This window comes from Bactrocera dorsalis, chromosome 2 (genome assembly GCF_023373825.1).
Source record: "Bactrocera dorsalis isolate Fly_Bdor chromosome 2, ASM2337382v1, whole genome shotgun sequence".
Taxonomy (NCBI): domain Eukaryota; kingdom Metazoa; phylum Arthropoda; class Insecta; order Diptera; family Tephritidae; genus Bactrocera; species Bactrocera dorsalis.
Genome location: NC_064304.1, coordinates 83561764 through 83578506, shown reverse-complemented (window position 1 = coordinate 83578506; position 16743 = coordinate 83561764). Strand labels below are relative to the sequence as shown.

General features: G+C 35.6%; 2 protein-coding genes across 2 annotated transcripts in view; both read left to right on the top strand.

Moving 5' to 3' along the window:
* The window catches only part of LOC105228558 (chromatin-remodeling ATPase INO80), a 77874-nt gene that overhangs the window by 49398 nt on the left and 11733 nt on the right, over positions 1-16743 (top strand). The gene's annotated exons all lie outside the window — the stretch shown is intronic.
* LOC105228554 (uncharacterized) lies at positions 9311-11572 on the top strand. The gene has a single exon (XM_011208431.3). It carries the CDS (start codon positions 9991-9993, stop codon positions 10759-10761), a length of 771 nt encoding a protein of 256 aa, XP_011206733.1. The 5' UTR covers positions 9311-9990; the 3' UTR covers positions 10762-11572.

Here is a 16743-nt window from a genome sequence, read left to right as displayed (position 1 = left end):
GTAAATTCATTACTTTTACAATAAATTTCAGTTTATTTTATATGAAATTTTTTGAAACAATTTCTTCATTTGCCGAAACATAAATTAATTTCATGTTTTTGCACCTAACATATGTACGTATATCCGACACAACTTGATAATTTGCAAGTGACTCGAGTGTCCACCCATATTGGACAGTGGATCCATGTGGTTCAACCGTACTTCATTTTCAGTGAAGGGACTACTTCTCTGGTGCATTCTTTAGGAATAAAGTATAAGATTAGATTATTAGCATTTTGATTTTGTATCGGCCTATAAAGAATCTAGGAAATCAACACCCCCCATGAATTTGTTATACTTAGAACGATTGGGCAAGCGACCGTTATTTTCCGTCCAAATTTCGCATCAAACCGTTCAACTGCTAGTTATAGAGTTTTGCCATAGTAGATTGGAGTCAAATTTACGATATGAAAGTTATCCACGTTTGCATATTCAAGGGATTTTTCGTATGCTTTTTCATCATAATATCTCGTCTAGAAGCTTTAAATTGGGAATTCGGATCCGACGAACTGTTCCCAGTGAATAAATTCCACGTTTACATAGGTGCCAAAAAATGTATAGTAATTTTTATATAAAAAAAAAAGTTCTTTTATGGGGGAATATCCCTTAGAAGTCCTACATATAACTGTGTAGGGACTTGATCCCAAATCAATTTCCTCAGGAAGTCTATTGATGCTGCTGTTCTCTAGGACAGTATATATTTCGAAGTTGTATGTAATTGTATCCAGATATACCAGCAAAAACATACAACTTTTATTTTTTTCATTTATTCACTGACATAGTGTCCTGTATTCAGTTCTTGCCTACTTTTGGCGTCCAATATCTTCGAATATTAGGGATTTGAACAATAGACATCACAATATATCCGAAAAACTTTTTCAGATCTTGTTTGTCTATATCATTCATTTCTCTGGCTTTTTTTGACAAGCGCATAAATTTTCATGAGATCTAATCATCCTGCGCCTATTATAACATTAACTGCTTTAAAATTATGTATAGATTGGTTTGCTTCTTGCTGTTTATATTCGTATTGATGTATGTATATCTAATTCAAAATTTGCTTCATCAAGATCATCTACGAGTAAATACTCATCTTTGCTTTCATCCCGGTTTTCTATTAATCGTGCGCTATCATTATAAGTAAGCGCCCTACAAGTAAAATTTTAGGCTTAAATGCATGGTATTGCACATGTGCAATGATATATTATAACTCTTGCAAAAATAGTTCGTGTGAAGACCGAATTTGCTATTTGGGTAAGAAACTCCCCAAACTAATAGGAAATACTAATATTTTATTATACATTCTCAATAATTCACAAAAATAATGAAAAATTAGCACTGCATTTTTAATATATCAGAAAGAAGTTTACTCTTTACTACATATATTCACAAAAACTCAAGAATTTTTGCGAAACTCTACCAAAGGAGAATAGTAATAAGATATAAATTTCATTTGGCGAAAAAATAACTGTAAATAAAGAAACGATGTAGCTGCCAAATCAACGAGAAGTTAACATTGCATATATGCAATGCTATGCAACGAAGGGTTAATCGGTTGTAAGTGAGATACATGATACAGTTGTCCGCTCTGTCCGCTTCCGACTAGTGATGAATAGAATATCAAAATTCACCTACGCATTCAATTTCCTTCGAATATCTCAAAAACTGACGAACAAGTTTTTATGATCCCTAAAAACCTCGCCTGGCTTCGAGGCTTCAAACTCATAGTCCGTAGAACATTTCCTGAATACGCTGGTTTTACGTTTTTTGACTCCCTGTAAATTGACCCGCTCTAATATACATACATACTCTCTCACATTTTTTTTTACCACGCTTTCGTCAACCTTTTATATCTGCTGAATTTATAATCGAACATTATTCTTTTTGGCTTTAAAATATAAAACGTCCTTGTATGCTTCACATCTCACTGTCATATATCTTGTCAAGTCGAAAAAGTTTTATCTAAGTCACTACTAAAGTGACCGCTGAATATGTTTGGTTTACTAAATATTCGAAATTTTTTTGCTTAAGATTTAGGAATGCTGACACGTAATTTAAACTGGCAAAATATAGCAAAAGAGGTAGCTGGTACAATAATAAAAATTTCTGAACTTTAAGTTATTTCAATTGAAACCAGGTTGCAACACAAATATTCTTACAAAGCATAGTAAATATCTACATTTGCACCTGTTTTCAGGCTGTTCGCGAGTAAGTTTTCACATTGTTATTGTTGTTGGCAGCAGTTACGCATATGTATGTCAAAGATCCTCGCGTACTTTTGTTGTTTGACACGTTAATTTGGAATAAATTACAAGCCCAGTGTCAAGCAGAGTCTATGACAGCGTAAAAAGGTAGGTGAAAAAAAGAGAGAGAGAGAGAGAAAAAAAATAAATTTTGAAAATCTCTAGTACACATCTACATATATGTATATTAGGGTGCCCCAAAAACTTCGCAATGGAATTCAAGGCTTAAATGAACGCATGCAAAAAATATCACAAAGCTTTGAAATGTAGAGATTGTTAAAGTGAAAAAAAGATTTTTGATTTTTTGGCTGAATTTGCAAATATTTTTATGAAACAAAATATTTTTCAATAATTTCACTTTGTTCAAAAGTTGTAATAATTAAAACATTTATATGAAGAAAAGATGAAAATTGGAATTTTTTCGGCCTCCAAAACTCCTTAAAATTAAGCTGAAAATCCTGTCTCTTTTTTATTGCTTAAATTTGATATCAGATGTTTTTTGCTCACCCGAATATGTATATACATATCTACAGTATTGTGCAAAACATAAGTTGTGCTTGTTTTTGAGGTAGATGCATATGTATATTTTTTCTAAAAGGTGTCTTCATAATAATTTCTCCAAAGTATAATAGTCTCTTCCAAGCTTCTAAGCAAAAAATACTTTTATTCAACCGGAAAACATCTCTTATCGGGCGGGTTGTTATCTCCTTTTTAAACATTCTTAATTTTTTGGTATTCAATCAAATTAGCGTTCATATTTCCGACAATAATTTTCAAACGAAATCAGAAACATTGGCTTTTGGAAGAAATGGCACGTTTGATATAATGAAACCATAGAATATTTACTTCTAAATATATATTTTTTTTATATACAAGAAAATAGTTTCAACAGTTATCCGCTTTTAGTGCTTTTAAATGACTCTTAAGACCTTAGACCCTTATAATATTGGTGGAATCTTCCTTCCTCGTGAAGAGTATATCAAACCACTCAGTTGCATATATTTTTCACAACACTATGTGCATACATACCTCTGCAGAAAGACAAATTAAAACATTTGACCAAAGTAGACACAAAAAAAAACAAAAAAAAAACAACAAATGTCAACAACCCAAATTAAAGACACAAATTAGTATTTATGAGATACTTATACAGCAATTATAACAATATTTATAATTTCAAGCACAACACATACATATGTATGTACATACATATGTATATAAACCAAATGTAACCACTCTTGTTGGACACGACTGAATTGTGTGCTGTTGGCCATGATTGTAGTGAGAACGCCCAGAAACACCTTACACAGATGTCTAACAAATTTATGCATAGGCTCTGATGCGTACATATGTACATACATACATACATATATATACATATGTATATAATCATAGTACATGCTTAGTTGCTGACTTATGTCACGAAAAATGCAACTTTTGATTAAAAATGCGCGAATGTGCGAATTGCGTACACGAGAATTGTGGAAATTAAGAATGAATTAATGAGCTCAAGTTTTCGGTATTCACACTAAAATAGTAGGGTATATATTATATACTAAGTGTATATGACATATAGTGTATGTACTGTGTATATAGTACCATCTATTTATGTACAAATGAAAACATACTTAGTTGTTGCTGAAATAAAAATACACATCTACATACATACATATATAAGCTTAAATCCACACATATGTATGTATGACATATATTATATGTACATCTACATATGTATATAGTATACCTACACTTGACACACAACCAATTATATACACGGCCCGCCAGTCGTACGCTCTGACGCATTGGGTCGCACACTTATGCACATAAATTTACACCTTATTGGCCCCCATACCGAGGGAAAATGCCAATTAGGAAACAGCAAACAAAAAATCCAGCCATAACAACAACAATTGCTGCATCGCTCCAAAGTGGTTATTGCCTCAAATGGTTGATATATTTTTTAGTAATTAACAGTTTTTATTTAGTATTTGCAACAGTTTACGTCCAATTTATGACTCCTGCTGAAATTCCTCAAATTAAAACGAGCACAATTAAGCGATCTTGAGATTTAGTATGCGTATATTTTTAGCCGAAAGCGAGCTTTTTTTGATTCGTGTTCTTTGCAATATTTGCACTCATAATATATACATTTATGCTGGAAAATGTAGACGCGTGTTTCTAAAATACAGATACTTATAGATTGAAAACTTATTACTGCGGAAAATTTAATTTTTTTCATTTTTGAATATTTTATATCACTGTGAAATTTTTAAGGGGCTAGAGCAATTTGGAGCCCTTAAAGAAGACCAATATTTGACAATCAATTCATATAATCTAAACTATCGATGTAAATGCTATACTTTCCGAGTACCATCGTCACTCAATTTGAAAAAATTAAGTTTCGAAAAAAGTGCTTTTTAGCCATTTTTTGTGCTGACCGAATTCCAAAAACCTTTCAGTATATTTATTATTTATAATAGGTTTACATACAAAAATACTGAGTTCACACACGGAATCTTTTATCACTCCTTATCAGCAAATTCTCTTTTGGTGTCGCTCATAGCAATCACATGAGCGACACAGGTTCGACAACTTGAGTCGAACAATTCCCTTTCACACACAAACCTAAACCAATTTTCAGTCGGTTCCTATAGACCTTATTTCTATTGTTTTTTTATATTTATCTATGAACTGAATATTATAAGAATAGGCTTCCTCCGTTTTTATAGTAAAAAATTTCTTCAATACTTTCGAATAATGGTCTTACGTCCTTTGTAAAAGTTGAACAAGAAAAAGTTCACCTTCCTATTTTCTAACTTAGATAAGAACTCCAAATGTTTTTCTCAAATTAGTTCATAGCCGAAGAGAGGTAAATGTGGAATCGAACATTAAAAGAGGACATTTTGTGTGAATGTATTATTTGACGATTATGTTTTATAACATAGTAAATTTTGTTTTATAATTTTTATCAATTTTATTGTTTTTATCAAATTTTTTTTTTTTTTTAATTTTTATCAAAAATGTTTCGTTTATTATATTTTTTACAATTTAATTAATTTAAATTTAAAAACACTTTTGAAAAATAAATTTTTTAATAAACATTTTTTAAATTTATTTAAAATATTTTAATTTAATTTAATATATCTAATTTTAATTTAAAAAATTTTTAATTTAAATTTTTTAGTTCCAAAATTATAATTTTATTTTCAATGTTTTTTTTTTAATTTTGTTTTCTCTTATAAAATTTTTAATTTTAAAATTTTCATGATTATTTTTCTTTTATGTTTTTTTTTTTTTTAAATTTTTAAAATTTAAATTGAATTTTTTACATTTTTTAGTTTCAAAATTTTATTTTTGTTCACAGCCTTTTTTCTTTCCAAAAAATTATTTAAAAAAATTTTAATAATTTAATTTAAATTTTTGAATTAAGCAATTAAAATATATTATAAATATCAAGTTTTAAAATCATAATTTTTTATTATTTATTATATTTTAATTTTAAAATGTTTTAATTTTAATTTGAAATTTAAAATTTTTAATTTTAATTATTTTAATTTTTGAAATTATTTTTAAATTTTTTTTAGTTTTAAAATCTAAATTTTTACGCCTACATATATGATTTGTTATTATTTTTAGCTTTTGCCGTTAGTATTTCCTTTTAATTTAAGCTCGAGTTTTTGTTTATTTTTTTCTTAAAAAGTAGGCTAAACTTTATGCATAGACACTTCCCCAAAGATTTGCCAACACACCTACACCAAGTAGTCCCACTAGCAGCCACCTACTTTGCTTATGTACATACATGTATGTGTAGACGTTGCATTGAGCATCCCAATTCATGTCTTTCTCCTTCCTCGTTCCACGCCATTTTAGGGCAAAAGAATCTCAATTTCATATCTGATGGCATGATGTGCTATATGCAACAACAAAAGCAGCAACAATCAAGTCAAAGCAAACGCGACACCCAAACAAATCTGCAGGCAAAATCGAAGCTCAAGATCGCTCAAGTGGCATGCCACCACCGCCACCGCCATCGCCACCACCGACATCGGCATCGCAAGCGCAGCAATGCAAGTGTCAGCGCTGCCAACAACGCTGCTGGCGGACACCCATAAGATCCATACTGCAACAACAACAGCCATGCAACGTGCTTGTTGCCACAAAGGTTGCAGCTGAAAAGCAAAAAAATATTTGATTTGAAATGCAAACGAAATGAAAAAATCTTTATTATCGCTAGCGAAAACAGCAATAACAATAACAACAAACAAAAAAAAACAATATGGCAACGCTAATACGGACGGTGACATTCACTGATAGAGTTGCAAGTAAGAAGTGTTGCTGCTGGCACGATGCAAGGTTTCTTCCAACGCCGTGCATCAGCTGCATGTGGCATGCCACAAAATATATCCAATATCGCCGTATATATTTATTGGCAGTATATAAATATATAGTACAGTAATGTTTTTCGTATGTAGTTGTAGTTGTTGCTTGTAATATTTCTAAGCTATTGTTGCTGCTGTTGTTGTTGTGCCACCACCATACTTGGACATAGTTGGTTGGGTGCGCGGCGCACGCGCAACACGCATTCGAGGTCATAACCCAATTCCTCTTGGCTGTCGCCAACAACAGCAATCACAATAATATATACATTGAGCGGAGGATGTCACCAGCAAATCACAACAACAATAAAATATTTAGTAGCAGTTGGCCTCAGCTGCCGTTATTGCTGCATTATCCATACACTATTTTCCACATCCACTCAACCGGTCGGCATTTATCCCAGCCATCCAAGCAAGCACACATCCATCCATCCGGCGCGATCACCGATCGACAGCGTGTTTCGTTGCTGATGGCGGCATCGGCGGCAGGCAGCAACAAGCGCGATAGCATTGAAAGCGCATCAGCGGAGTTTTCCAATTTCCAATTGGCAATTTTCGTGGACAGTGATGTCAGTGTCATCGCCATTTCCACTATTATCGCATTAACATCAGCCGCATTTGGCCGCCGCGTGCAGCTTGCTACTTGCAACATTTGATGCCACCAACGCCGCTTGACTTGTTTGGTGCGTTTTTTCGGTGGGTTTTCCCGTTGACCATTTGAGATAATGCCATCGCCGCTTTATTCTTCTGAAGAGTTTCGAATTTCTTTTGTATGTTTTTGCTATTTTTGCCTTTAATGGTGACATATTTTCGCTTAGTGTCCATTTCCAAGCGGAAAACTCGTTATTAGTGTTAACTTCGTATGAAATACGCCTTTCCCTTATTAATTTGTTAGACAATTTCTTTATCATATTCGTTATTGTATTGTATTACAATTTATTCTTGTGCTTTATCGAAGATTATTTTATTGAATTCAGTTACATTTTTTCTTGATACAATTTTGTTATTTTAACTTTATCTGAATTATCAAAATAAAAAAACTTCATTAAATATTTTTAGTTAATTATACAAATATCTAATTGTAATTTAAATGGGAGCAGTAGTGTTGTATTTTGAATTCTCTAAGACTTGGAGCCCTGTAAGAAGCTATTTGAGAGGTGTCCATTGTATTCGGAAATTGTAAATAAAACGCAAAATATTTAATTATTCATCAATATTTATTTTGTCGCCTTCAAGGTCCTCTTCGAAGCACTTTTAGGGATGGCCTTCAGTTGCTTTAGCGAATTTTGTTTTATCTCTTCGATCAAATGTGTTCCACGGAGCGGCAATTAAGGTTAGGAAACAAAAAACACACGGAGCCAAATCTAGTAAATCAGGTGGTCAATAAATGGTACTTTGCGTTTTAGGCTTTAAATTTGTGTCACAATGGTTCGATGCGATGGTGCATTATCATCGTGTTAAATGCATGAATTGTTCTTTCATATTTCGGCCGTTGGATGCCACGCAAACGCCTTAATTAAATAGAATTTTTTATTGACCGTCCGTCCCTCCGGAAAAAATTCATGATGCACCAAACCACGAAAACTATGAGCATTTCATTAATTTTTTAGCGTCTTTGGCGTGTTTTTTTTTTGGTTTCCGCTCGTTGTTTCCCACCTCCTCTTTCGATGAATGTGGACTTGCTTGCATGTCAAACTCATAAATGCTTAATTATAATGCTTCCCATGCATGTGGAATCGGAATTCGTACGATCAAGTATGTCCAAAGAGACCTGATAACGGTAATATTTTTGAAAAAAGTTCAGCTTAATCGAGACGAGTCCAAAAAGAACTTGTTTCATACCCAAAATATCCACCAAAATCATTCAGATTCGCGAGAGATGTAGAGCTCTCTTACCATCTCTCTAACACTTTGCTGCCGATTTTCAAGCACCATATCCTTCACTTTTTTTTATTTTCCTCAGTTGAAGATTTCGAAGGTTGTCCAGAATGAGACTGTCTTCAACGATCTCTCCACCGTCTTTGAAAGCTTAATATCACAAAACAAACTGGTTAATAAATTGCTTTTATATTTGGCATAGTAATTACGGGCCGTCCTACTGACTTTGCAAATATCATTTATCCGGGAAATTAAATTACAATTTTCGGGTGCTTTTTTGTCACAATGTTTAGGCTCAGCATGTCGAGCTAAGTCGATTTAACTACATATATCGCATGTCATCATCCCTTAGATTTTGAGATATCGATCTGAAATACTAAGTATTGAACTTACGCCAGGCAATTTATTTCGCATAGACCCGGAGAGTTCTAACAGCAGTACCAACATTCACTGAAAAATTATTGTTCCTAAAGGCTTAGCAAACTTTGCCTACATTTTGGCGCATTGCAACAATTGCCTAGTTTTAGGAGAACATATGATAAAAAATTTTAAATAATATGAATGTCAATTGTATGCTGTAATAATTAAAGGAAAATGTTTTGAAAATCAAAAGGGCTACATGTGACTCACTGGCTACCGTAAATTTTTTTATATACGGTATAATAACCTGTATCGATACATTAAGACATTTAAAAAAATCCCCCAACTAATTGCTATTAAATGTATTTTATATTTCCCGTTCCCACAAGATTTTCCCTTCTGTTGTTGATAATTCGAAAAAACACATACTCTAGCACTTTTAAATCAAAAAGTTTTTGAAAAGTGTAAAAAATTATTTTTAAATTTAAAAAATATTGGACAAGAATTGGCATTAGAACTGTGCATACGCATAGAATTTTGAACCAAAACACAAATAACCAAAGCGGTCTTTTCGATTCGAAATTTCTGTGCTGAAATTTTGGCGTAAAACTACCTAAAATCCGAAAATCGTACAATAGCAGCTTAAAACAACCAAACAACCCTAGCAGACAACAACAGCAAACTACAACTCAGCAATTAATTAGCAACGACTAAACACCAATATTTTGTGTGCAATAAGCCTAACGGTACTAACTGCAGAACAACAGAAGTTCAAGCCGTTAACTGAAGGAAGCTTAACGCGAACACGCGCTGAGTTGAACCACTAACTGCGCTTATATGCGCCCATCTACAACAACAATCACAGCCAAAAGAGATCATATCAACTGCGTACGCTACAACAACAACAACTGCAGCAACAGTTACCGTAAGTAGTTGTTGTTAGAGTAGCTCAATTAGCTAACCTCAAAACCACAAACCAAGCGCCAGCCGAAACATTTAATCGCAAAAACAACAATTCAAATTTGTACGCTCCAACGTAAATACAAGTACAAGAAAAATATTCAAGCACTACACCAACAACTCCATCGTACAAAATGTCGCTAGCAACACGACAGACCGCCACCGAATCGGTGGCTGAGGAGGAGAAACCACACCCACGCTGGTTCGATTGGGTCGAGAGAAATGCCGTGCCGAAGCGCTTCGACTTTCCGCGGCCCAAACGTGAAGTGACGCGGTGGCAGAAACGCGGTCCGATGTCGCGACGTGATTGGGTGCGCTTCTATCGCTGGGCAGCAAAGAATGCCACGCCACGTGAAATACCGCCGCCACATTGCCCCGAGCAACCGCCCGCCAAGGTCGAAGAGGGCAAGAAAAAGAAGAAGGAAAAGAAGAAAAAAACTTATACGCTCGCTGAACTGCTCGAGCACGCGGCACAGATCAGTGAGCCGCGTGAACCACGTGACAAGTACGTCTTTCCACCAACGCCCGACTATCCATACGCGCCGAAAATCTCACTGAAAGAGCCAGCTAAAAAGGATCCAGGGCGACCATTTCAGCCGATCAAAGTACCGAAGTGGTTTCATCATCTCGAGAACGAGACCGAGTTCTGGTCGACGCTGCGGTTTCCCATCTTCCGTCCGGCGCTCAACTATAAACCGACTGCGAATATGTTGCGGCTGGCGTTGCCGCGTATGGTGCCACCGCTACGGCAGCATTGTCCGATACCCGAGCCGCCGATCGAGTTCGTGGCGCCACGCCGACGCATGACCTATCGACAATGGCGCGAGCATCTGAGACGGCTGGAGTATCTCGCAAAGCCGACAGCACGACCGTACTACGTGGAAATGTATGATTACGTGTATTAATGTCGTGCGAAGTTAAGTTTATTAGTTTATAGTCGGAAAATTAGTTGGGTATTTATGCTCATTTATTATTACTTTATAATGATTATAGAGCGTTAAGTTGTTCAGTGAAACAGTTAAAAAATAATGCAAATGATATTACAGATGATATTAAGGGAGTTAGATAACGGGTTATTTTCAAGCGCATAGAAAGTGGCGACGTTGAAGGAAAGAGATTTGCAAGTGTTGACATTGAGAAGTTTCCTTTTTAACGAAATGTGTGCTGAGTTGTGAAGGGCGGGTTTGGGGCGCATCTCTTCCGAATGCGTCGTTTTCTGTGTGAAGCACATTAGCTGTGTGAGCGTAAATGGCAGCTCTGCTCAGAAGATTTGCGCTGCTATTGTCAACCTTTTATAGATCCAGTGTACTCGAATGTAGTTTTCATACTCATGTATTTGGTACAAATTGTATATATACACATATATTTCTATAAAAATTATTTCCTGTAAAAAATTCATCTGAAAAAATTATCACATTGAAAATATATTGAAGATATGGTTTTGAAAAAACTGTAAATTAAATCAAATTAAATTTTTTCTCTCTAAATTGGCACTACATAGTGAAGAGTGTTCTTTTGTGGTTTAAGAAAGTCGGGAAGGGTTGATTTAGAAATCATCAAATCAAACTCGGCGAAAATATACACAAAAACCAACGATCTTGCTATAAAACATAGAAACTGATCATGTCGAAGACTTTACCTACATAGGCACTAAATATACGCTGAAACAGCCCAGGAAACAACATTTTGCTAAGAATAAATTTGGAAATAGGGGCAAGTGCTGAGTTACGGCAAAACTATAAATCAACGCAACTATCCTTTCATACAAAAATCTGACAATGTTGTATCTGTACTGATTTGCGTTTGTGAAACCCTGTAAGCGATCACCTTACTGGAAATAGTCCGAGCTTTGTTAATAGATGCCTACGGCGTATCCTCCAGGTGTCCCAACGTCATCTGCAATGACGACCTATTATAAGAAATCAAGTTGAAAGCCAACGGCAAACTATATAAACTCCGAAAATGGAGATGGATACATTAAAACAGCAAAAAGATGTAGTTTGCCGACCAGCTCTGAATTAAAACCCCCAAGAAAGTCGTAAGCGAGCCCACCCTAAGGCCATGTGAAGAAAAAATCTTTACAAAAATATATCGACAAATGCGGAGAATCGTGGCACGAAGTAAAGATGCTAGACAACAAAGGGAACAGGTGGAAATGCTTTATTGAAGCCCTATGCTGAGGGGTTAGATGCCAGAAATGATGATGATGATACCGTTACTGTGCTATGAAATTCACAATAATGAAGAAACCATCATATCATCTTTAAATATTTTTCGCATATGATGAGAATATAATACTGAGTTCAGTTGCAAGATATACTCTTCATTTTGCCGAGAACTTTTCATCGATTACTTTTATCAATAATAATTATATAATTGACAAAGTAAAGTAAGTATTTGATCTCGAGGACATCAACCAGCTCGACAGCGCCACCGCCCCAATTAAGGGGCCTGCCATTCCAGGTGCTTGCCTATAAATCCTTAATGCGATTGCAGTGGTCGTCATCAAGAGGGTACCTCTCATCCGAAGCTGTTTTCTTCTTTTCAAGGGGGGTATTTTTACATAGCAGGTCCCAAACCCAGCGCACAATCCTGGGGAACTGGTTGTGAACGAGGGCAAGACAAAATATCTCTTATCATCAAACAAATAGTCGTCGCAATCGCGACTTGGGATCCACGTCACTGTTGACAGTCATAATTTCGAAGTCGTGGATAATTTCGTAATTTATCTAGTAACACTAACAACAATGTCTGCCTCAAATCCAGAACAACTCCTACCAACTTGGTTACTGCGGACCGAGTTAGCAATTGAGAAGTAATGGCTTCACTCGACGTACAAAAACCAAACTCTATAAGTCACTCATGGAAAAGCTAGGTGGAGAAGGAACTCGGGTATAACCGCTTAAGCAGTGTCTCCGCTAATAGATAAACATATGTATATACATACATATGTAATAATTGGTTGGATTCCGAACCTCTTATTGACGTTTTGTACCTTGAGGTACTTCCCTAACTTTAATCCTGACAAATTGCAAGAGTATGAAATGTTCGGTTACACCCAAACATAACTCTTCCTAACTTGTTGAGATTAGATTTGTTTTTTATTTTTGAGTTTTATTTTTTATTTGAGGTTAGATTCACTGTTTTAAGTGCCTACATGTGCGTTTGAGGAATACTCTCCTCTTAGGTGCATGTTACTTTACATATTTCCAAAAAATTTCTAGAAATATAATCAAGGATCAAATAGGGAGTGAAAAAATCCAACTATTTGCGGCAAATATTGGACGGAGAAATCCAAGCAATGGCATTATTTGTATTTTTGATAACTTGCAATAACAACAACAATAAATATAACTATTATACAACAAAAACAACAATACATCAGTAGCAAAGTGTTCGGTTATGGGCTTGTTGTTGTTGATTGAGGTATTGCTTTTGTCTTTTTTTGCTTTTCTTCAAACTGCTAGTGTCTCCATTGAAAGTAGGTGCACCACCGAACGCGGCAAACGAATTGAATTTATTTCGAAGTATTTTGTAACCGTAATATTGATAAAACTTATGACAATGCCGCTACCGAAATGAAATTGTTGCAACTTTTAGCAAAAGTCTATACATGTATGTATGTGTGCTTATATGTATATTTCGGTGTGGCAAGTTGAACTCTGAACAGCGACAGAGACGGCAAGGCGCGCTAAACAGTAGCGCCAATCAAACGGTAAACGCGGCTAAAGCAAAGTGCCGGGCTTACAAATATACCCGTCAAACAGCCACTGCCAGTGAGGCAGTCAGCCAAGTGGCCAAATGGCCTAGTCTGTCATTCAGTCGGCGAGGCGACAGCAATAAATACTCGTAAAATCAAATGTCGTAGCGGCGCATCGTTGCTTTTGTTATTTTACGGTTGCCATTTGCATTTAATATTTTATTTTATTCTTATTTGTTGTACTTGTTGTTGCAGTTGCCGTTGTTATTGACAGTGAGTGTTGCTGGTTGTGTGTTTCACTTGCCTTGCGAATGGCAGAAATCGAATTGTGGTAGCCTATGAAAACTTTCGAGCAAACTTTTCACACACACACACACACACACATGCGACGAAGCCCGATATTAAAGTGTATAACCACAATTTGCCTCGATAAGGATAACCAAAGCGTACAAAATGCATAAATTTATTTGAATTTATAGGTGTGTTTGTGTGTGTGTGTGTTTGACGCGGCTTTGCTTACCTTTTATTGTTAGATTCGCTCAACGTGCATTTCTCTGCATGTGTTTGTGTGCGCGTGTTTGTGTGTGTTGTCTGGTATTTGGGGCATTGCATTTGCATTTTGAATTGCAGAAGACACGAATAATCAATTTATTTCGGCCAAGAATTTATTTAGATATGTATGTATGTGTATATGTAGCTATGCATGTTGCGCGTAACGGCAATGTACGAAGGAAATTGTTTCAATAATTAACACAAATAAAATATGCTCATAAATAATGATTCGATGTTCCAATGTTTCCTTATTGATTGTTATATTAATAAAGAGTTTCATTGACTATAAATTTCTGCGAATTTATGGTTTCTGATAACACAAACATCAATAAAATCAAAAAACAACAAAAAAATCGTTAACTTCGGCTGCAACGAAGCTTTAATGCCATTCACAGGTGCGAATAAAACGATCTTTATCTTGATATTGAGCGATCAGTTTGTATATAGCTGCCGTACAATATTATGGTACTGAACGATCTGAACAAATTGCACGGAGATTCTACCGTTGCATGAACAATCATTTTCACCAAATTTTGGAAAGAAATAAAACAGTCTTCCATTCACGATCAGGATTTTCATCGATCAGTTTGTATGACAGCTATATGCTATAGTACTCCGATCTGTAAAATGTTTTCGAAGATTATAATACTGTCTTGGATAATTATGTATGATAAATTTCATGAAGATGTCTTCTCAATCAAAAAAGTTTTCCATACAAGGACTGGAATTTTATTGATCAATTTGTATGGCAACTACATGCAATAGTGGTCCCTTATCGGCGATTCCGATAAATGTGCACCTTCTTGGGAAGAAAAGAGCTATATCTCATACATTGAAGGACAATTCACCATATTCCAAAAGTGCTGTGCTTTGTTTTCGAAATACTACAAGTTTTGGTATACAAAATACTTTAACTCAGGTTCCTGACTGCTGTGAAATTTATAAATGTGGTTAGATTTGTTAGAAAATATTTACTTTTAAGTCTAGGAGCTCTTCTTCTTTACTAACGTAGATACCGCTTACGCGATTATTGCCGAGTTAATAACAGTGCGCCAGTCGTTTCTTCTTTTCGGTACGTGGCGTCAATTGGAGATTCCAAGTATAGGCAAGTCCTTCTCCACATGGTCTTTTCAACAAAGTGGAGATCCTCCCTTTTCTTTTTTTCCCCTAGCGAGTACTGCGTGGAATGCTTTCAGAGCAGGAAACCGCTGTTTCTTAATTCGCTGAACTATGTTAATGCCGTCGTATATCTCGTACAGCACATCGTTCCATCGATATTCGCCATTGCCAATGCGCAGAGGACCACAAATCTTCCGCATAACTTTCGAAAACTCGTAACGTCGACTCATCAAATGCTGTCATCGTCCATGCCTCTCTACCATATAGCAGGACGGAGATGATGAGTGACTTATAGAGTTAGGTTTTTGTTCGTCGAGAGAGGACTTTACTTCTCAATTGCCTACTCAGTCCGAAACAGCACCTGTTGGTAAGAGTTATTCTGCGTTGGATTTCGAGGCTGACGTTATTCTCTGCGGCAGTAGATTGGGGAATGTTGCTTAGATGTTGGATAAAAATTCCGCTTCGTACCGAATCTGTGGCTGAATTGTGGAAACAGTCTGGACATCATAAGAGATTTTTCCATTTCCATTTCTATAAAATTTGTTAATATCTCCAGCACACAAATGAAAAGTGAAAGTAGAATTTCTTCTCTCGCAGCGTATTTCCTTTGAATCGATTTTTTTTCACAATAGTCTAAACCAATATTCTACACCGTGCAACAAAATGTTTAATCTTATTAAAAATTTAATGGATCATATCAATTTGCAGCTTAAGGCAATTATTACACAAAAGTTAAGCACAAAACAGCAACAACATAATAGTGAGGATTCCAAAGATTAAACGAGAAGCAACCAATACACACACGCGCTCAATACACTAAGACGTGCCATTTCTTCCTGCGCTCAGCGGCAGCTGATCGTATTGCAGCCGCTAGCCAGCGCGCCGCTCGGACGGGAGGCGAAACCAAAACGCTCACAAAGATGACGTCGCAAAGCGATTGTTTGCCGGTGGCAATTGCATTTTTTAATCCGCTTCAGCGTTTTCGATATGAAAAGCGTAAAAAATGTGCGTCATTGCGCCGGAGCATTTAAGTAATAAGCGTAAGAAAATACATTTTTGTATAAAACTCAGGCATTTGATGCGCCCTCATTGACTTACGTGCATATGCGCTTGTGTCTTGGCAGCGGCTAGCGCGTTTCTATTCAGCAACCATCAAATTAGAAGTTCAATAAGATGATTGATGCTTTAAAGCCGATTAGAGTGGTAATTCACTCATGTTGTTGTTGTTTTATAGCCTAGTAGACTCCATGCGACTAGATTGTAAGGAAAGAATGAATCTTAAAAAAGAATATCAACTACAAAGATTGGCAACTACGAGGTTTCTAAATTTTTGCTCTAGAGGTGCTTTGAGTTATGAAGTTAAAATGAACTTAGTAGATAGGGCCTGGTTCCAGTGACTGGTTTATAGTTAATTCATATCACTCTAAGAGGACAAACTTATATATCCGATTAATAATACTTGATTCACGGAATCTAACAAAAAAAATATTAACCAGCGCTGAGAACTAAAGTTCTA

Excerpts from the sequence above, each read along its gene's own strand:
- LOC105228554 (XM_011208431.3), top strand. The coding sequence starts at position 9,991 with ATGTCGCTAGCAACACGACAGACCGCCACCGAATCGGTGGCTGAGGAG.